Consider the following 21,881-nt stretch of genomic DNA (forward strand, 5'->3'; position numbering starts at 1 on the left):
ACTTAGACCTGAACTGAGCATGTGCGAGAGAGCTGGCATTAGCAGCCAAAGTGTGCCTCCTGAATTAAGGAGCCCTTTTACTAAGCTGCGTTAAAAATTGGCCTGTGGTAGAACGAACACATCTTTTAGGCAAGCGCCGGGCCAATTTTTACTGCGTCTAGGAAAAAAGGCCTTTTTAAGGGGCTAGAAAATAGAAGTATGCTACAACTGAAACCAGCACGTGTCCAGTTTTGGCCTGAGACCTTACTGCCACCCATTAATCTAGTGGTAAGGTCTCACGCACTACCCAGGCAGTAAGCATGCAGTGTGCGCCAACTGCCATTTACCCCCGGGTAGGCGCCCCGTGGTAGAAATAGAAAATAATTTCTACCACGTGTTTTCGGCGCACGCTAAATTCAGAATTACTGCCTGGGGACTCGGTAGCTGGGTGGTAATGCCAATTTGGCATGTGCTGGATGCGCATAGGCCCTTATGTACCTTTGTAAATGGGCTTCTAAGAGCTGCCGCAGGCCCAACTCAGGCAGAAGACGTCTTCGGCTGGTGAGGCTTGGCATCCCAAAAAAGGTTATATTTTATTGCAGCGGGTGGCCGCAGCTGCAGGTTGGGGGAAGGGGGAGAAAATATCAGGACCCCTCAGTCCACTTTTTGGAACCTCCAAAAATAGGTTTCCGGCTATGCCCCTGCTTTTATACACACCCTAGAAGAAAGGATAAATGATGGATGTAATAGAATTATTCAAATGTCTGGCAGGCTTTGAGAATGTACCAGAAGGTAAAATTTCCAATAGAAAAAAAGAAATATAAGGACAAAGGCTCATCATCTGAAGCTGCAGAGAGGAAGATGCAGTGGAAACATTAGAAAATAGTTCTTTATTGAGAATATGATAGGTGCCTGTGTAACTCCACCAATGTGACAGAAATCAAGCAAGCTTGGGACAGATATAGAGGACATAGGTAGCAGTATTGCAAGCAGCCCACTCTTTCCTTTCTCTCAAGCAGAAGCAAGGGAAAAGACAAGGAGAAAAGACATGAACAATTGAAGTATGAGTTATTAGCAATGCTGGCCATAGAGTGGCTGGGTGGAAACCAACAGGTTAATGTCAGCAGCTTGCTGGTGGTCAGGTACCATCTAGTAAGGTCATGTGCTGCTTATTTGGCAGCTTGACCCTAGCAGTAATACTGTAAGACTACCACATGGGGTTAGTTGCCTTCTTGAACCCAGACCACCAACAGGGCAGGAGTATCCAAGGATTGCTTCTGCCTCCAGCTATGAGCCAGGGAGATCCGGGGAGTGGGATGTTGTGGCCTGTAGGGACGGTCTAAGATGAGAATTGTGTTGTAATCTGCTGGGAGGGCAGGAAGAGTGGGTGGCAGTGGCGTAGCCACAGGTGGGCCTGGGTAGGCCAGGGCCCACCCACTTAGGGCTCAGGCCCACCCAACAGTGGCACACGTTTGGTGGTAGCTGGTGGGGATCCCAAGCTCAGCCAGCTAAAGACTTCCCCTTGATGGTAATGAAAACAGTACTCTCCACGATACCGGCACCTGCTCATGTTCAGTTTTCTGCACATGCCTGCTGCAGACTGAAAAGGTAGAAATTGCATTTTCTCACCTGCTGAGATATTTTTTTGGTGGTGGAGGCAGGGGGGGGGGGGGGGGGGGGAGAGAGCACTTGGTGCCCACCCACTTCTTGCCTAGGCCCACCCAAAATCTGTAGTCTGGCTACGCCCCTGGTGGATGGTTTCTTTTATTGATGTTAGGAGGGAGGTTGTTGGGTGCAAGGAGTTCTTTTATTGATTGAGGAGCTGTCAGAGGCATAAGGGTTAGGTTATAGGTGTCAGGACTGTGGTAGATGCATCACTGTTCTCATAGATGCACTTACTACTTCCTCTTGAGAAGTCAATGTGCATCTGCATTATCTGTAGTAGTGACAGCGCACAGTAACGTTGACATGCGCTAACTGCGAGGCATCGTCCACGCCCATAACCCACTCATTCTCCACTCCTGTCCTCTGCCATTGCAAGCGATAACGATGTGAATCAGTGCATAGTAACTGTTGCAACAGTGTGGTAACTGCTACCACACATTAATTCATGCGGTAATTGCTTATCGCACCTTAGTAAACAAGTCCCTAATGTGTCTTTCGCATGGTCAAAATATATTTTTTGTGAGTCAGTCATGTTGTGCAATCTGAGTGTCTGGTTTTTCTTTCTGTATTAAACTTTGAGGGGTCCATTTCTCTACGTAACTACGGAATAATTGTTCTGTCTAAAAAGGACCTTTGTAATCCACTCCAAAGACAGAGATCCTGTGGAACCTTCCTTCTATAGTGGACAACCTGTGGTTGGAATCTATTTCAAAGTGATTGTGGTTTATGATGAAATAAATGTGCCTTCCTTAGAGCTGATGCAGTCATGTGTGCTGTGTTCTGGGCACGAGCAGCCCGCTGAAAAGCAAACAGGTTGGAAGTGTTTAGAAACTCCCTTAGAGACGCCAGCACCTTTGTTTGAATTTACTTCAGAGCCTGCTCAAAGAAGAAGGGATCAGTAAGAGCTGAAACAAGCTGAAAACATACACAGGAAAACGGTACCTATACTGGATAATCAGTCCGCTGAGCACGATGAAGAAAATATTATTTGTGCTCATTCTGTGGGCCATAAAATCTGGTAGGAATACTTTTTTTTTTTAATGAAGTACTATTTCCTTTCAGCAAACTGTTGAATTTGTAACAGTGGTGCAACGTCAACACTTTAGGATTTGTTACTGCTCAAGCTCAATAGCATTAATTTGGGGCCAGTATTCAAACTGGAGATCACAGGAAACAATTTGCAGTTTTCCAGTTTGAGCCCCGCAGGCTACTTAGGGGCCTTTGATAAAGGTGCGGTAAAGCTACCGCGCAGGTAGCGTGTGCTAAATTGGCCCTACCGCCGGGGTAGTGCAGGAGCTCGGCGGTAGTTCTGAAGTTGGCGTGCGCAGTTTCCTGTGGTAGAAAATAATTTTATATTTTCTACTGCAGGCTTAGCGAGTGAGCCCTTACTACCAAGTAAATAGGAGGCGGTAACAGCTCATGCAGTAAATGGCGAGGCACTAATTTTGGAATTAGCGCCTGGCCATTATTACCAAAAATAGAAGTTATGGGGTCCTTTTACCAAGCTGTGAGAGAAAGGGCCCTGTGCTGGTGGCAGGGGCCATTTTTCCCGTGCGCCAGGGCCCTTTTTACTGCAGCTGGTAAAAAGACCCCAGGCACACAAGGCCATGCGGTAAGAGAACTCTTACCGCATGGACATCCGATGATGATCCCTTATCTCCACCCATTGAGGCGATAACCCTGAACCTGTACGTCTAGCTCCATCTCTACCTGTTTTCAAATCTATGCTGAAAACCCACCTTTTCACCACTCCTTTTGGCTCCTAGCTACTACTCGATTACCTCCCCTTGTTCTTTCTCACCCTGTACTTCCCTCACCCTTAATTGTCTTGTCTGTCTGTATTATTTTTAGATTGTAAGCTCTATTGAGCAGGGACTGTCTCTCTATGTCAGGTGTTCAGCACTGTGTGCGTCTGGTAGTGCTATACAAATATTAATAATAATACTAATATAAACCCGATTACTGCTGGGCTATCACCATGCAAGCCATTTCCGGGATTTTCTTTTTTCCCTGGAAATGGAGGCGCTCGGGACGCGACTACCACCGGCAGCCACATTAGTAGTCCCGAAAGAGCGAGAGGTAAGCCAGCTTTGTAAAAGGGCCTCTCAGCTTCTTGGCAGATGTTCTAAAAGGTGGCATGAGCACATAGGAAAATCACCCACTAAAAGTAGTGTAGCACGCCTTTGTAAAAGGGCCCAGGGAGTCATTTTTTAAGGAGGCACTTAGTTTTAGGTTCCAAAAAGGTGAGTAAATGGCAGTATTTTAATCATTTATGCATGTTATTTATTTGTTTGTTTGTTTATTACATTTATATCCCGCACCAACCAAAGTTCTGGACAAATTACAAAAAACATACACAATAATTAACCATTACAAAATTACTAGAGTAGAGAGGTGTGGTAGCCATGTTAGTCCGCTTTCTCCGGGTGCACGCCGGTCAGCGTCCTTCGTTTCCATGCTCCCTCTGCCCCGGAACAGTAGCCTGTTCCAGGGCAGAGGGAGCATGGAAACGAAGGACGCTGACCGGCGCGCGGCACCCGCCTCCCAGCGGCGTACACCCGGGGCGGACCGCCCCCACCGCCCCCCCTTGGTACACCACTGAGGGTGGGGGTGGGTAGGTAGATATATATTGTCATCTACCACATTTGCTTATTTCCGATCTGACGAAGAAGGGCAACCTTCGAAAGCTAATCAAGAAATGTATTGTTATGTCCAATAAAAAAAGGTATCATCTTATTTTCTTTTCCATGTTTTATTTTGTTTGATTTCTATTGATTAAAATTACTAGACAAATCATTCCATTTCACCACACATACATGATAATACACAATAAAAAACTCATCATTCCATTTCCCACTTTTATACAAAAATATTGACAAAATGCATGTAAATGACCTCTTATAAAATACCGACAAGAGTAAAAATCTGCATATTGTTTGCATGGTGCCCACTTTCACTGTGCACTTGCATGGACAGTGCTTGCAAGTACATGCATTGTTTACGGAATACAATAATTTACATTCACACTTGCAACATGTGGGCATAGTTCTCGTGCTACAAGTGATCATGGCTTAATTTAAAGCACATTTTTGACCACTTAGGTGCCTACTTTTCTTTATAAACTAGGATTAAAATAGGAGCATTTTGGCTGTCTTAAGCAAGACACCTGGTTATAAAATTACCCTCTACATGTTTAGCTGGACATCTCAATTAAAAAGGGAGAGGGGTGAGAGATATGATGGTGTGTGGTTATAATTTAACTGGAGAGTACTAATATTCAGTATTATCCAATTAAATATAACCAGTTAAGTCTGGCAGGGAAAAATACTTGTCCTAAAGTTAATCAGAGAAAAATATTCAGTTAATTTTAACCAGGTATATCTAAAACCCATGATTTCAGCCTTTTATCATCTTTTTATTATCCCAGTTAACATTAATTGGATAAATTAAGGGGCTCATTTTCGAAAGAGAAAAACATTTAAAAATTATCATAAAGCACCATTTGGGCGGATTTCCTAAAAAAAACATCCAAATCGGTATTTTCGAAGCCTGTTTTCCAAACGTTTATCTATGCAATCCATCTCCAATGCATCCAAATCACAAGGGTGATTGTCGGGGATGCTGCAGAGGCAGGATTAGGGCGGGCTTAGAGCATGCCTAACTCTTAGACAGTTTACAGCCATAATGGAACAAAACAAAAATGTCCAGGGCGAAAATGTAAACTGTTTGGGCTAGACTTGTTTTGAGAACGAATAAGACAGAAAAAAGGTGCCCTAAATGATCAGATGACCACAGGGGGGATCAGGGATGACCCCCCAATATACCCTGAATGGTCACTGACCCCCCTCCCACCCCCCAAAAATGTGAATAAAAATATTACTTACCAGCCATTATGACAGCCTCAATCTATTAGAGCAGCATATTGGTCCCTGGAGTAGTCTAGTGGCCAGTCCAGTGCACAATGGAGTGGAGGACTCAGTCCCCTATATCCCTCTACCTGTCACACTTGTGATGGAAACTGACCCCCCCCCCCCCAACTCACCATAACACTATTCTGCCCACATATAGGTGCCCCCTTCACCCATCAGGTCTAGTGTAATGGTGTACAATTGGGGGCAGTGGGTTTTGGAAGGATCAGCAGACAAGATAAGGGAGCAATGTTGAGATGTGTACCTGGGACCATTTATATGAAGTCCACTACAGTGCCCCCTAGGGTGCCCCATTGCTGTCCTAGAATGTCTTTGTGGTCAGTCTACTAAGAATGCTGCCTCCTCCCTCATCCCAATGGCTTGATTCTTTACATTTTGCACTTGATCTTTTTTTATGACCAAAATAAAAACCATACAAAGCACAAAACCTTGTTTGGAATGATATTTAAAAAAAAAAAAAAAAGACATTTTGTTTTTTTCAAAAATGGACTTCTTTCCTATTTGGATTTTGGACATTTAGGGCAAAACAGCCAAAGTCCAATTTAAAGTTAAATGTCATATCGCTAATGCCCCTCTAACTGTCCTATAGCCCCAATCTGTTTATATGGAGGGTCTTGTATTCACTAAGGATGTTTCCTTAAAAAAAAAAAACTATTTTACATGGCCTAAGGATGTTTCCTAAAAAAAAAAACTATTTTACATGGCCATTGTGATCTATCAGAGGGCAATTTTCAAACTGATTTTGGGAGCAAAAATCAGCAGTCTGAAAATTGTCCAGTCTTGAAGGAGGGAACACAGACATGGAAGAGTATTTTCAAAGCAGTTAGACTTACAAAGTTACATGAGTAACCTATGGAACTTTTATAAATCTAAGTGCTTTGAAAATGAGCCCCATAGAGGGGCATTTTCAATATGATGTCTAAGTCCAACTTTGGATGTTTTGCTAAAATTGTCCAAAATTCAAGTGAGTATTCCTCACCATTTTCAAAAAAGAAAAACATCTATCTTTTTTTCAAAAATGGCTATTTGCTAGATGTTTTTATTCTTGGTTCCCTTACCCCAAAAAAAAAAAACCGTCCAAGTGAAAAACACACAGAATCAAGCCACTGGGATGTAGGAGGAGCCAGTATTCTTAGTAGACTGACCACACAGACATCCCAGGAGAGCAATAAAGCATCCTAGGAGGCACTGCAGTGGACTTCATAAAATGCTCCCAGGTACACATATCACCATTGCTGTCTTATCTTGTCTGCTGAGCTCCCCAAAACCCACTACCCCCAACTATACACCACTACAATAACCCTTATGGGTGAATGAGGTACTTATATGTGGGTACAGTGGGTTTATGGTGAGTTTTGGAGGGTTCGCAGTTTCCACCACAAGTGTAACAGGTAGGGGGAGGTATGGGCCTGGGTCCACCTGTCTGCAGTGCACTGCACCTACCACTAGACTACTCCAGGGACCTGCATGCTGCTGTAATGGACCTGAGTATAACATCTGAGGCTGGCTGGTAAGTAATATTTTTAATCACATTTTTGGGGGGCTGGTAGGAGGTTAATGACCACTGGGGAGTAAGGGGATGTCATGCCTGATTCCCTACAGTAATCATTTAGGGCACTTTTGTGGCTTATTCGTTAATAACACAGGTGTAGACCAAAATGTCCAACTTACAGCCCTGGATGTTTTTGTTTTGTTCCATTATGGCAGAAAATCGTCCAAGTGTTAGGATCACCCAGATCCTGTCCATAACATGCCCCTTTGTGATTTGAATGCACTTCTAATGGACTTCATAGAATTGGTTTCAAAAATTGGTTTCTCTTTTGAAAAGGAGCCTCAAAGTGTAACAATGCACATATTTTGACAGCAAAAAGTAAATCCTTAATAAATTATCTCTCTCTTATATATATATATATATATATATATATATATATATATATATATATATATATATATATATATATATATAACAACCTTCCAAAATAGGTTCAATTGGTTGTACTGGCCTACAAGCAATTACTAAAAAAACAACCGTTATAATCAATTATAAATCTTTATTCATATAACATATTAAATATTTCACATTATTGTTCAATACACAAGTTTTAAAATCCACTCACATAAAGCACTTCATTCCACCATTCGTCCACAAACGTACTCTGGTACAAACACACAACATCAAAGTATATAATTAAGAACATTCCACAAGATACATCATCAAGACCACTACAACTGTCTTCTTATTACACACTTTTACACACTTTAGTTCTTTGCAACTCCTTCTGTCAGTTATAATTCTTTAGTAGATCTTTCCTCTCATTAGTTAATAACGTTCAATAAAGTTCTCAATTATCTGACCATCTGATTGCAGTGCTCGATAAACGTATCTTCCCTTTGTTCATACAGACCAAAAATATCCTTGATACCACTTTTTACCCAACAGGCTAAAGGAATATACACCAATGTCCATCTCTGTCGTAAATCATCCTTAATACCACTCTTTAACCGGCAGGCTAGAGAAATATACATCAATGTTCATCTCCACCATACTTGCATCTTGGTTTTATTTTAGTGGCCAAACAATTTTTCTTTGATGTGTGTGTGTGTTTGAGCTATTTATTATTCAACGTTAAGTAAATGAATTTGTGTGTCAATTATTTAAGGGTTCTCACTTTCCTGTGGGACTGGGTGGGCACAGGCCCATCCAGCAGCAGCACAACTGGTTTGTGGCTGGAGGGAATCCCTAAGCCCCACCAGCTGAAGGCTCCTGGCAATCTGGCATCTCATAACTTCCTCCCCCAACCCCTGTCATCCCCACCCCACCCACCGAAACCTTTTAAATCTTTCAGTGCTGGGCCGGCAGTGAGCAGCAACTCATACCAGCTGCTCATGCCAGACCTGAGTGTTCCCTCTGACACAGCTTCCTGTTTGCAGGACCAGTTAGTTACTGTATGTCAGAGGGAAGGCTCAGGACCAGCACAAGCAGCTGGTGTGAGTTGCTGCTTGCTGCCAGCCCAGCACTCAAGGATTTAAAAGGTACTGGTGGGTTGGGGGAGTGAATTTAAGAGATGCTGAATCGCCTGGGAGGAGAGATGCCGGGCGGGGGGAGGGGGAGGTTCCCATGCCCAACTTCTTGGGGCCCAAGCCCACCCAAAATTGGGTGTATGGCTACGCCCCTATCACTTTCCTATAGGCTTTTTATTTTCTTTTGTTCTTGTCACTTTACCATTAAAAAGCCATTATTTGGAGCATAAGATGCAGAAACATTTACAGTCCCATTTTGAAAGCAGAAAACTTTCCAGCACGGACAAGTATCCTGCACTGTTGCAAATGGACTTTTAAGATGTGCACACACTTTTCTTAAATTTGTTTCATATTGTTTGATCCTATCATCAATTAATCAGAATTTCTTTGGTCTAAAGAAAATAAAATAAGATATCCGAAAGAAATCTCTTTTTAATTTTGACCTAACAATATCTGCTACGATAGCAGTGTGTTTTTTTATAGCAAAAAAGGTGCTGGTACTCAAATGCTAGGCCATCCTTCAGGGGTGGGATGATATCTGAGGGACCCACGCCACAATAGCCAGGCCACCTGCAACCAGTAACAGAATCTATGGCAAGGCAGAATTGGTGTGTAGAGCCTGAGCTCTTTCATTAAAACTTGGGGACCATGGGTTAATTTTAGCACACAATGGAAAAGGTGCCGGTACTCAGTACCCCCAAGTACCCCCTCAAAAAAAGCCCTGAGTGATAGTAAGAATTGCATGGTGTAATACCCTGTGTAGATATACGAAGCTGATAAGCTTTTTCAGCCATACCCTGCTGTGGTGTAATGTTTAAAGAGGTAAATTATTAATCTGAAAAAACTTAGGATATGTGAGATTCTCTAACCGATGCAGGTGTGTAAGCTTATAAATGCCACTGGACCTAGTTTAGTGCCTCCTAAACCTGTCCACAGCAGAGGGGCCCAGTTAGTCGGATTTTCAGCATATCTCCAATGAATATGCATTATTATAAAAATAAACAGGCTTCACAATCTAAGTGAAAAGTTTTTTCACTGCTGGTTAGAATTATTCACTACAAGTTGGTCCGAGGTTTTTGTGATATGTACAACAGCCTCAACTCCTGAAGACGCTGTTCTTTGGTGAAACATGACACTATGTAGAGCTCAGACGTGCATTGCATTTTAAAATTGCAGTGATTTGGTTGTGTACTTTGAAATTTGAATGCATTTATTTGTGCAAATTGGTTCACTGGACATCATATCACACAGTACCATGATCCGCTGAACATTGGAAGAGTCGAACGTTTGAAGGATAACAGGAAATGGATTGGTGATAATGAAATCTTGTTCTTATTATTGGGGCTATCAGAATATGTGATTTCTACGATTTGAGTAGTAGGAACAGTAACAACATAGTCATTTGGAATGATTTAATGCAATTTAGAAGTGTTAAGCTGCAACACCTACAGTTTAAAATTTCTTAGTTAGGATATTATAATGACTTAATAGGAGGATTAATAAAGAATGATACATTGAATTAAAAAGTGGTCTCAAGATATTGATGCAATCAATATGCATGAGATAAGTCTGCATGCACTGCAGGGAGCGTATGCAAATTATATCACACATATTCATTCTGGATATCTTGAAAGTCCAATTAGCTGGAGTTTTCCCAGGACAGGTTTTGGAAACAGTTCAATAATGTAAACAGGAAATAAAACGGGCCCCAGCCAGTGAACATCTAACTTCTCTATATGTGGATTTTCAATCCTTACACAGATAATATTGGGTGAAAGATCCAACTGAATTGCCCTATATTATCTAGACAGAGGATAAGCCACACGATTATCTTGATAGCAGCAATATTCAGCCACTATCCAGAGAGTTATAGGGACATTTCTATAACTTGGTGCCTATGGTTAGGAGCAGTGGCGGCCATACCATTAGGCCACCTGGGTATATTCTAAATATGTGTAGATTTACACATGGTATTTAGAATAGGCTTAGGCGGGATTGCCTACCGTGCGTTAATTTTAGGCACCATATATAGAATCTGGCCCTTAGCACCTAACCGGATAAGTTTAGCGCTCAAGTCTGACCACACAAATTGCAGTCCTATCTTTAACCACTAACAATTTAACCGATCAGTGCTGAATATCGGCCTAAACGGTTAACTTTTTTGCAGCCAAAAAATATGGATATTCAATGCCAGCAGCTGGATATGGCTCCACATTGAGGGGTCCTTTTACTAAGGTGAGCTGAAAAATGGCCAGATGTAGTGTAGGCGCGTGTTTTGGCCGCACGCAGAATCATTTTTCGGCGCACCTGTAAAAGATGAAATTTTGTTTTCTGGGCCAAAAATGGACGTGCGGCAAAATGAAAATTGGTGAGTGCCCATTTTGGGTCTGAGACCTTACCGCCAGCCATTGACTTAGTGGTAAAATCTCATGTGTAAACTGGGCAGTAATGGTCGACACGCATCCAAATGCCAATTACTGCCCGCACGCCAGAAAATAAAAATATTTTCTGACGTGCGTATCAGACGCATGTCAAAAATGAAATTACCGCTCGGGCCACGTGGAAGCTGGGCGGTAACTCAGAATTGGTGTGCATTAGGCACACGTAGGCGCTTACGCAGCTTAGTAAAAGGACCCTTGAATATTTGGGTTTAATTCCAGCGACGGACGGTAAAAGCACTGCCTGAAACCAGCTGAATATTGAGCCCCTGAGATTTTAACTTTTTTTTAGTTGGGAAAAGGTTTGGGCAGGAAGAAGGCCACTAGGCTACCAGGGAAAGATTTCTTTTCATTTTTTCCCCCCAGTATTCTCCCTCCAGAGATAAAAATGATTTAGAACAAATCAGACCCCCACATAACACTTTCGGTTTTAGACTGGGGCCAAGGAATTTCCTGGTTGTGATTGAGGGCCCTGTTTACTAAGATGCACTAGAGGCGCACTCGCATTTTTAGTGCGCGCTAACCATGTAGATGCCCATAATATTCCTATAGGTGTCTGCATTTATTTATTTATTTATTGCATTTGTATCCCGCATTTTCCCACCTGTTTGCAGGCTAAATTTGGCTTACATAATACCGTGATGGCGATCGCCAATTCCGATATGAGAAATACAGAGTGGTAATTGCATTAAGGATCAATAAGTGATAGGGTACATTGGGTAGTCAAGGAGGAAGGGTTAAGTTTTGTCCAGTTCTTGTACGAGTTTCGTTGTGTTGTGGGGTTCCGGTGTTAAGGTTGGGTTGTTATGTTATGCCTTTTTGAACAAATTGGTTTTTAATGATTTCCGAAAGATTGTTAGGGCGTGCTTTGTTTTCAAGGTGTTTGGTAGTGCGTTCCATAGTTGAATGCTTATGTAGGAGAACACATGGTTATCACATGCTAAAAATGCTATTGCACCTTAGTAAACAGGGCCCTAAGTTTTTCTAGCAATGATAAAATTGGATGGACAGTTACTAAGTCAAAGAAGTATGCGTCAAATATAAATCCATTCATCCGGTGGCGTACCAAGGGCGGGGCGGTGGGGGCGGTCTGCCCCGGGTGCACGCTGCTGGAGGGTGCAGAGAGCAGCCGTGCGCCTGTCGGCTCCGCTGGTTCCCTGCTCCCTCTGTCCCAGGGCAGAGGGAGCAGGGAGCCAGTGGAGCCGACAGGCGCGCGACTGCTCTCTGCACCCTCCAGCAGCCCAGAATGCACCCGGTGGGGGGGGGGCTTGATGCACCTGGAGAGTGTCAATGCACCGGGGGGGTCATGCTGCACCCAGGGGGGGTGCACAGCGGTGATCCGCCCCGGGTGGCATCCAACCTAGGATCGCCACTGTATTCATCCATACTCCTCTCTGAAATAATAAGAATCATAGTTTTGCAAGTGTGAAATACATTTCTGATATATTACACGTAATAGTGAATTAGAACAAAATTGTATATGGCATCATGCATTCATTAGCACAAAACTGTATATCAATAACTTAATTCTAGCTGGAGACACTGAACTTCAGTACAGAAGCAACAGATTAAATTTATTACTTTAATTCTAGAGCAGAGTTATTTATATACTTAAGAGTAAAGGAATAGCAAGTTTCCCAAGGGAGTGCTCTTGGAAAGGAGGAAGAAAAGTGATTAAAACTGTATCGTTGAAAAAGAGAGATCATTATATATCTTTTTTGTTTTGTTTTCTCTTTGCAGAAGGAGCATTTGTGAAATTTACCGGACTACCTGGTGCAGTGAATTTTTCAGAAAACCTTCCAGCAGGTTCTTCAGTTTATACATTCAAGACAGCAGACACATTACCATCTGGCCTCCCCACTATAGTAAACTCAAATCCACTCACTAAAGCATTTAGAATCGATGCTATAGCACCAAACGGTACCTACCAGGTGAGTATAAGCGTTAAAAGTGCACGCAAACTGGACTCGTAAACAACATGGCACAGTTGTTCACAGCAATGGGGGGTGAGGACATTTTGCAAATGACGCAAGGGGATTTTAGAGAAAGAAACATTTTTTAATGAGTTTGATATTACAGTGAAGGACTTATAAATTGCAATCCATAAACAGTGACCGATGAGCAAACAGGCAAACAGCGGATTGAATAGTCGGTGTGAAAAAAGTTGCCACTGAAGTCCCGAAGACTGTTTAAAAGGGTTGGGTGATATATGTAGTATGTTGTTGACATTTCCAATCAAAAAAAACAGCAAAAGAGAGGGACTTTAGTTTGTACTTCGTTCCCTCTCTTTTGTTATATCCCTGTTGACATTTCCAATATCATTGCAAATGAATGCCCACTTCTAGTATTAACATGTGCATGCAGTTAGGTATAGGCTCTTACTCCAGCCATAGAGTTGGCGTAAACGCTTCCATCTAGATTAAGTAGAGATTCGCATAACTCATAGTATTCTAACTGTTCCATGCATAAGTGTGCACCCCACCTACACTCCGCCAGACTCCACCCATGTGAATGCGCCATCGAAGGTACACATGTACTTACAGATTAGCACATGGCTGCAGGGCCGGCATTGGAGAGGGTCAAACAGAGCAACTGCCCTGGGGCCCCACAGCTTCAGGAGACCCCACAATCCAGGCATCTCTTTCCCTTCTCCCCACCACAGTTCGTCTCCTCCTCCCTTCCTGATCATCTTTAAAAATGTATTTCCCTCTCACAGGGGCCCCGGCGTGACAGCCATTTGCACAAGCTGCCTGTGGCTGCCCCAAAGCTTTCCCTTTCTGCTGCAATCTGACCCCCCTCTGATGCAATTTTCTGTGTCCGCCTGGGTGGATTGCAGCAGACAGGGAAAGGTTGGAGACAGCTGGAGGCAGCTTGTGAGAATAGCTGTCATGCTGGGGCACCTTTGAGAGGGAAATACAAATTTTAACGGAGGCCACAAGGTGAGGGGGAAGGGAGGGAGACAGACTGTGGTGGGGAGAAGGAGGAAGAGATGCCTGGACCACATAGTAGCAATGCAGGTAGTGAGATCGGTGGAGGTGGGATCAGTGGCCCCCTCCTTAATTTCTGCCCTGGGCCCCACCATGTCTAAAAGCAGCCGTGCATGGTTGGATATTTATTTGCATATGTATGTGTTCACATGTGCATTTAAATGATTTAGGGGCCCTTTTACAAAGCTGCAGTTGATTGCCCAGGATCCCTACCAGAACAGGTGCATACCTGGCTCTTTATTCTCAATGCTAAGAGGCCAAGTGAAAGAAATCCACATGTACACCACTAATAAATAAAAAATATAGATCAAATGCTTTTGGGAGAGAGAACAGAGGGTCTCACATAATGACAGTGAGGCCACCCAGAACTGTCTCAACTCCTTCCGGCTCTTTCCTCCATTTTATTGACTAAAGGAATGCATTAAGTCATGGGGCCAGAGTCAGCAGGTATACAATATATATGATTGGCTACATGGAATAGATGGTACAAGATATAGATGCTCATTGGTTGAAGATTATATTCAACTTCTATAAGCATTCTAGAGAGCAAAGGTCAGACAGCTGCTAGCTATTTTGGTAAAGATCATTATCATTCCGGTAAAGATCATTAACATTTATAGGAATACGGAACTAACATACATTATTCTATAATACATCTGCATGCTCAGACATCTGCATATTTCACTTTCACTTCCCTATTCCCTTCCAAACGTGCATGTTCTTAGTGACACTTTCTAGCATCTGAACAAAACATTCATTACTTAAGCTTGCTGAAACTGTTAATTCAGGAAGTGTCAGCAAACTGCAACTAGCTTAAATGCATCTGTCCTGCTCTGTCTTAAAATTATCTCAATTTCACATTTTTAATGCTTAGCTCTTGATATTCCCTTCTGAGCTGGGGGGTCCTATCATTTTCAGAATATATCCTTAATATCATCATGGTAAGCATTAACACATGCTTACCACAGCAAAAAAATGGTGTACCTTGGGGCACACTGAGGCATCGTACTATAATTTTGCCATATGTGTTAGCACAGGAGACATGTCTGGGGCAGAGAGTGTGCCTGTCTGTGCAAGTCAGTTAGTGCATCGATATTGCCACACACTGACCAATTAGCAAGTCCCTACTGCCTACAGAATAGGTGATGGTAGGGCTCACGCAATATCAATTGCTCCAGAGCACAATTATTACATTACTCTACCGTGCCCATCACTCTGATTATATTTCATCCTCGCTGAAACAATTTCATTGGCTCCCCGTTGAACAAAGGATTACTTATAAAATTGCCATTCTCACCTTTAAAGCCTGTAGGCTTGGTATTCCCAACTACTTTTCCTGTTTAACTATTCCTTACTGCCCCTTCGGAACCCTTTATTCTGTAAACGATCATCGTTTAGTCCTGCCCAGTCCAAAACATGCACACTTAGAATCAACGCGTCACAGCGCATTCTTCTTCCTTGCTCCTCACTCTTGGAATAATCTTCCCCCCTCTCTCCGAAGCAATTCCTCATTCAAGGACTTTAAAACTTAACTGAAAACCTGACTTTTCCGATTAGATTTTGGAGAAACAGTCTGATTGAAACTATCAATATTACCCCTTAACCCTCCTTTTTGTGTATGTGTGTGTGTGTGTATGTGTGTGTGTGTGTGTGTGTGTTTATTTTGCTTTCTTTTAGCTTTACCTGTCTTTTAACTACCTTGCTTTCCTTTATATTGATAAGTACATAAGTAATGCCACACTGGGAAAAGACCAAGGGTCCATTGAGCCCAGCATCCTGTCCACGACAGCGGCCAATTCAGGCCAAGGGCACCTGGCAAGCTTCCCAAACGTACAAACATTCTATACATGTTATTCCTGGAATTGTGGATTTTTCCCAAGTCCATTTAGTAGTGGTTTATGGACTTGTCCTTTAGGAAACCATCTAACCCCTTTTTAAACTCTGCTAAGCTAACCGCCTTCACCACGTTCTCAGGCAATGAATTCCAGAGTTTAATTATGCGTTGGGTGAAGAAACATTTTCTCCGATTTGTTTTAAATTTACTACACTGTAGTTTCATCGCATGCCCCCTAGTCCTAGTATTTTTGGAAAGCATGAACAGACGCTTCACATCCACCTGTTCCACTCCACTCATTATTTTATATGCCTCTATCATGTCTCCCCTCAGCTATCTCTTCTCCAAACTGAAAAGCCCTAGCCTCCTTAGTCTTTCTTCATAGGAGTTCCTTTCCTGTTTTCTATGTTCGCCTGTATAACACTCTGTTCTGCCTGTGAGCTACAGCAGTATAGAAAGTTTTTTGCAAATAAATAAATAAATAATGGGAAAATTAGTGTGGTCGTTTGTGTAAAAATCTGAAAATCTGCTATTTTACCCCTGCAGTAAAAAATGGCCTTAGCGCATGGGAAAGACCCATGTAAGGGTACGTTAAGGCTGCTTTTTGCCTCAGCTTAGTAAATAGGGGCCCTACATTACCAACATTTATGCACGTACTTGCTGTCTAACACTAGGCACCTCTTTATAGAATTTCCTCCTCAATGAGGGGGGAAAAGATTAATGGGAGGGAGAGAATCCCATCGCACAGACGTCTGGGTCATTTTTACATGCCCAAGAAAAGAAGGGCACTGGTATGAGGTTGCAAGGATGCAAAATGGGAGACATCAATTTTTTCCAATTATATTTGGGAGGGAGATAAAGGTGCCTCAGAGGCTGGGTTGTTTTTTATTCACAATTTATATTCAAAAAAGAGGGATGGGGGAAGGATGGACAGCTTTTGCAATACCTACATATGGCAAGCCAAATTGACAGTTAGCACTGACACATCTAACCACCATCCCCTGGCCCATCCAGAATGTGGCCGAAAACATTTATTCACTTAGTGGAATTTAACTAAGTAAATTTAGCCAGTTAGATCAGTGATAGTTATTAACATGCGTTAAAGGCATAGTGCATGATTTTTGCCAAACAATGGTGCCCTTTTACTAAAACTTAGAGTGCATTAATGGAATTAGTGTGCACCAAATGCTAAGAAACCTATTCATACCTATGGGCATCTTAGCTTTTAGCGTGTGCTAAAACCGTTAGCATGCAGTAAGCTTTAGTAAAACGACCCTAATGTACGTTAAATGGCAATAGTTGTCAGATTTCAATCTGTGGATCAACTAGATAATGGAGAATATGCTGGAGAAAGAAAGAAGTTCATGCATTTGCAACCAGTGATTTAATCTGATCAGCATTAATGTAATTCTTCTTCTACTAGGAGTTGGGACAGTACCAGTTTCATTGCATAATGTTAGCAAGCTAATGTATGTAACTTGTTATTCAGGTTGTTTACACTGGGGATCCTGTGCTGGATTATGAAACTATGCCAAACAGCTTCGATTTGCAGATATTTGCAACAGATACAACAGGAGCCACCAATCTTCAAACACTGACAGTGCAGCTGATCAATGTCAATGAGCCGCCTTTCTTTGTGGACAACATGGCATTCCAATGTAAGGCTTTAGTGTCTGGGATACGACTTGAGAGCATCACCCTTTCTGGAAATTGCTGTTAACAAAGCAAAGTTATTCTGCTTCTCCTCCTTCATCACTTCAGTCTCCTGATTCATTTTTCTTTCTTTCCTTGTATTTTTCTTACATTAACCCCTTCTCCTTCTATGCTGTGCTGTATTTGTCTTGATTCCAGGTCAGTTCCCACCTAGGACAATTCCCACTGAACCAATTCCCACCACACCGGGAAGGACAATTCCCACCCATAACCCCCAAAATATAAAACACACAAGGCAAGTAATCTCCATCCCTTTTCTCTTCCAGATTGTTTGGGGGGGGGCAGTACCCCATCATCCCCCTCCCCCCCCCACACACACACACAACATTATCTTTTACACATCCCGTTCCCCTTCCACACATGCAGTTCATGTGGGGGGGGGGGGGGCAATGCCTCCCACACCCCCCAAACTAGGTTTCAATCTAATTCTTGTTTAATCCGGGATCTAAATGTCATAAATAAGTAAATAAATAGATAAATACAAACTGAAATTCATTGTCCCACACACACACCCAAACTAAGTTTGAACCTAATTCAGTCCCTCAAAGTGACACACGAATTACGATTTATAAAAACTAGTAAAAAAAGGCCCGTTTCTCAAAGAAATGAAACGGGCGCTAGCAAGGTGATGACTTTCCATGATTAATGTTTTAAATGGAAAATGACCCCTTCTCCTGACGCTCCTCCCTTCTTCCCATACACTTCCCTCTGATAGTTCCCTCGACGTCGCTTACCATTGCCTGGCAACCGTGCACCATTGCCTTCACTCACAGAAAATGACCCCTTCTCCTGACACTTCTCCCTTCTTCCCATACACTTCCTTCTGATAGGTTCCTAGACATTGCGTCTGTGCACCGTTGCTTTCACTCACAGAAAATGACCCCTTCTGCTGACGCTCCTCTCTTCTTCCCATACAGTTCCCTCTGATAAGTCTCTCGACATCGCAACTGTGCACCATTGCCTTCACTCTCACTGTTCCGCCCTCAATGTCATCACGTTTTGACGCGAGGGCGGGGCAGAGAGAGATGTGACAGACTTACAAATGTTATGAAGTTATGAATGTTACGAACCCTTCACTGAAGCCATGGAGTCAGCTTCAGAACGTTGGAGGAGCATTTTATTATAGTAGATTACTACTCAACCTATGCCCCCCACATACACACACCCAAACAAGGTTCAACCTAATTCATGTTTAATCCAGGATCTAAATGTCATAAATAAGTACCTACATAAATAATTAAATAGAAACCTAATTCAGCCCCTCAAAATGTCACACTGATTACGATTTACAACAAATTACTATTCTACCTAAGAAAAGTTATTGTTATTATACGTCCTCTGTGTACATCAGTATGCTGCTCTAACCTCCTTGTTCCAGACGCCGTTAAAAAAAAGCACCTCAAGGAATTATGCAACCCAATACAAGAAAGAAGTTATGGTCAGTAAAAAAAAAAACAGCAAGGGAGGGTGGGAAATTACCGGGGGCGAAAAGTCCTTGGTGGGAATTGTCTCAGGGGGAATTGGTGGGTGGGAACTGTCTGGTGGGAACTGTCCAAGTGGGAACTCGCCTGATACTATTTGTCTTATATACCGCTCAATTAACCATAATGGACTTCAAGGCAGTGTACAATCTAACAATAAAACTCTTCTCTTCAAGAGGAAATTTCAACAAAAAATAAATAAGCAGACCTTTAAAATATACTTCTTTCTAGTTTCTCAAAACAAATACCCTTAGCTTATTAAGACTCATCCTATATAATAAAACGCACCTCCAACATTCTGAAGCCGAGAAAGTGAAGCCTTCAAGCCTTGAAGCATTCCTTCAAGGTTACAGAACTACGTGTCGTCAATTGAGGAGATGGAGCCTTACAGAGCGCACGAATGCTTGAAGGCTTCACTTTCTCATACACACACACTCACTCTCTGTCTCTCACATACACGCTCTCTCACTCTCTCTCTCTCTCTCTCTCTCTGACACAAACACACACACACTGTCTGTCTCTCTCTCTCATTCATTCTCTCTCACATACACACTCCATCTCTCACCCACACACTCTCTCTCAAACATACACACTCCAAGGAAAGGGGGGCATGGAACACGCTAGGGAGGAGAGGGAGGGGGGCATGGAACTCGGAGGGAAGGGGGGGCCAAGAATTCGGAGGGGAGGAGAGAGGGGGAGGGAGGAGAGGAGAGGGCGGGGCCTGCACCTTGTACAGAAGGGGGGCCTGGAACTCGGAGGGGAGGAGAGGGAGGGAAGGAGGGGGTCATGGAACTCGGAGCCCCCCACACACACACACACTTACTATCTGTCTCTCACAAACACTCTCTCTCACACACTCTATCTCTCTCTCTCTCTCACACACACACACAAACACACACACTGTCTTTCTCACACACACACTCTCTCTCTCTCTCTCTCTCTCTCTCTCTCTCTCTCTCTCAAACATACACACTCCGAGGAAAACCTTGCTAGCGCCCATTTCATTTCGTGTCAGAAACGGGCCTGTTTTACTAGTATATATAAATTTGTTTAAATTTCTAAAACTGAAATTCATTTGTGTTAAAGCCTTAGGCAATGAATTCCAGAGTCTAGCTCCCCAGACTGAAAATAAACTATCTTGAATAGTCTTATACCGTACATCTTTAAATGTTGGAAAACCTAGGCAAAAAGTCCTAGTAAAACAGAGTTTAAGACCATAAGATGGAAACTTCAATAATTCTCCAACTCCCACAGAATTTAATCCATATAACGATTTATAGATCAAAGTGATGATTTTAAACTATGTACTCGACCATCTGTATTCTTTCCTTCAACATGACTCTTTGATTGCTGAGCCTACCTGCTTACAAATTTTCAGGGAACACACAGATAAGCTCAGGTTTAGTTCTGATGGGTGTTACTAAGAACTCTTGGGCCACTGTTGGAGACAGGATTCTATCCTACATTGACCATTGGTTTGACCCAGCTTGGCCATTCTTGTTCATATGCCTTAACACTTGTACATCTTTTTTAAAGGTGCTATTAAAAACATTTCCTAAGGGAGTAAAGAGAATCCTGTATACAATATGTAAGCCGCATTGAGCCTGCCATGAGTGGGAAAGCGCGGGGTACAAATAAAAAAAAAAATCCAGGACCAACCCAAATAGAAAATAAAATGACGAACAACAGTGATACCTGTTGCTGTCCTCCTGATAAAAGTCTAAAGCTCAGAACACTGCTGATTATGAGGGTTTAGATGTTTTAAATGTGACTATTGATAGGCATTGACCTAGCAAATCTTAATGTAAATTATGCATTTTTTTTGTAGTAAGGTCTCCTGATGAAGCATATAGTGAAACATGGCCTGTTGAGACCGCATTTATATCAGCACTAGAGACTACAGCGAGCATATAGCAATTGGAATGCCAGATTATGAATTATCAAGTGAGACATGAAGCTTGAGTCCAACAGAATGGTCGGGATTTTACCAAAATGGCATTAGAGGAATAAATTTCAAGAAGACAACTATTGTCCTTACTGCAGGATTATCAGAGACTGTTGCTATTAATTTGAATGGGGAGGTTTTTTTTACTCCTGAATATGTAAGGACTTTTTGTCATCACACTGTTTAAGCAGAAGGACAATAAAATAGTGATAGAATGTGTTCTGGACTTTAAACCTTTATCTGAAGGACTCTTGCCGAACAGAAAGTGTTTTAGGTATTATATGTGGGATTGTATTTTCTATATTGTGGAAGGGATATAGTACAGGGGTTTGTATATGGAAAAAGTCCAAATAAATGATTTACAGATATGAGAGTGTGTGAGTCAACAAAAAATAGGGAATTGAATATGAATATTTGTTGATAATTGAAGAGTATATAGCCTATGTATATTGTAATGCATATTCATTAGAGATACCCTGAAATCCCAATAGGCTGGTGGTCTCCCGGAACAGGTATGAAAACCATTACTCTTTAAAATGAAAAGGATGAAATACTTTTTAAAGAGTAGTTAAGCTCTAGAACTCATTACCAGAGGATGTGTTAACAGCAGTTAGCATATCTGGGTTTTAAAAAGAGTTGGACAGGTTCCTGGAGGAAAAGTCCATAGTCTGCTATTGAGGAAAAAATTGGACAGCCTCTGCTGTTCCTGGGATTGACCCTGTTTGGGATTCTGCCAGGTACTGGATTGGCCACTGCTGGAAGCAGGATAGTGGGCTAGATGGGCCATCAGTCTGTCCCAGTATGATTTTTTTTTTTGTTACATTTGTACCCCGTGCTTTCCCACTCATGGCAGGCTCAATGTGGCAATGGAGGGTTAAGTAACTTGCCC

The 21,881-nt window shown here is 42.4% G+C and overlaps 1 protein-coding gene across 1 annotated transcript in view; it reads left to right on the forward strand.

Annotated features, from left to right (window-relative positions):
- Positions 1 to 17,142: 17,142 nt before the first annotated feature.
- The window catches only part of CDHR3 (cadherin related family member 3), a 99,105-nt gene continuing 94,366 nt past the window's right edge, over positions 17,143 to 21,881 (forward strand). Inside the window, exons 1-2 of the mRNA XM_030216752.1 lie at positions 17,143 to 17,232; positions 17,343 to 17,511. Of these exons, the coding sequence (XP_030072612.1) occupies positions 17,143 to 17,232; positions 17,343 to 17,511 (259 nt within the window). The remainder of the gene's footprint in view (positions 17,233 to 17,342; positions 17,512 to 21,881) is intronic.

The sequence above is a fragment of the Microcaecilia unicolor genome, chromosome 10, assembly GCF_901765095.1.
Source record: "Microcaecilia unicolor chromosome 10, aMicUni1.1, whole genome shotgun sequence".
Lineage (NCBI taxonomy): Eukaryota > Metazoa > Chordata > Amphibia > Gymnophiona > Siphonopidae > Microcaecilia > Microcaecilia unicolor.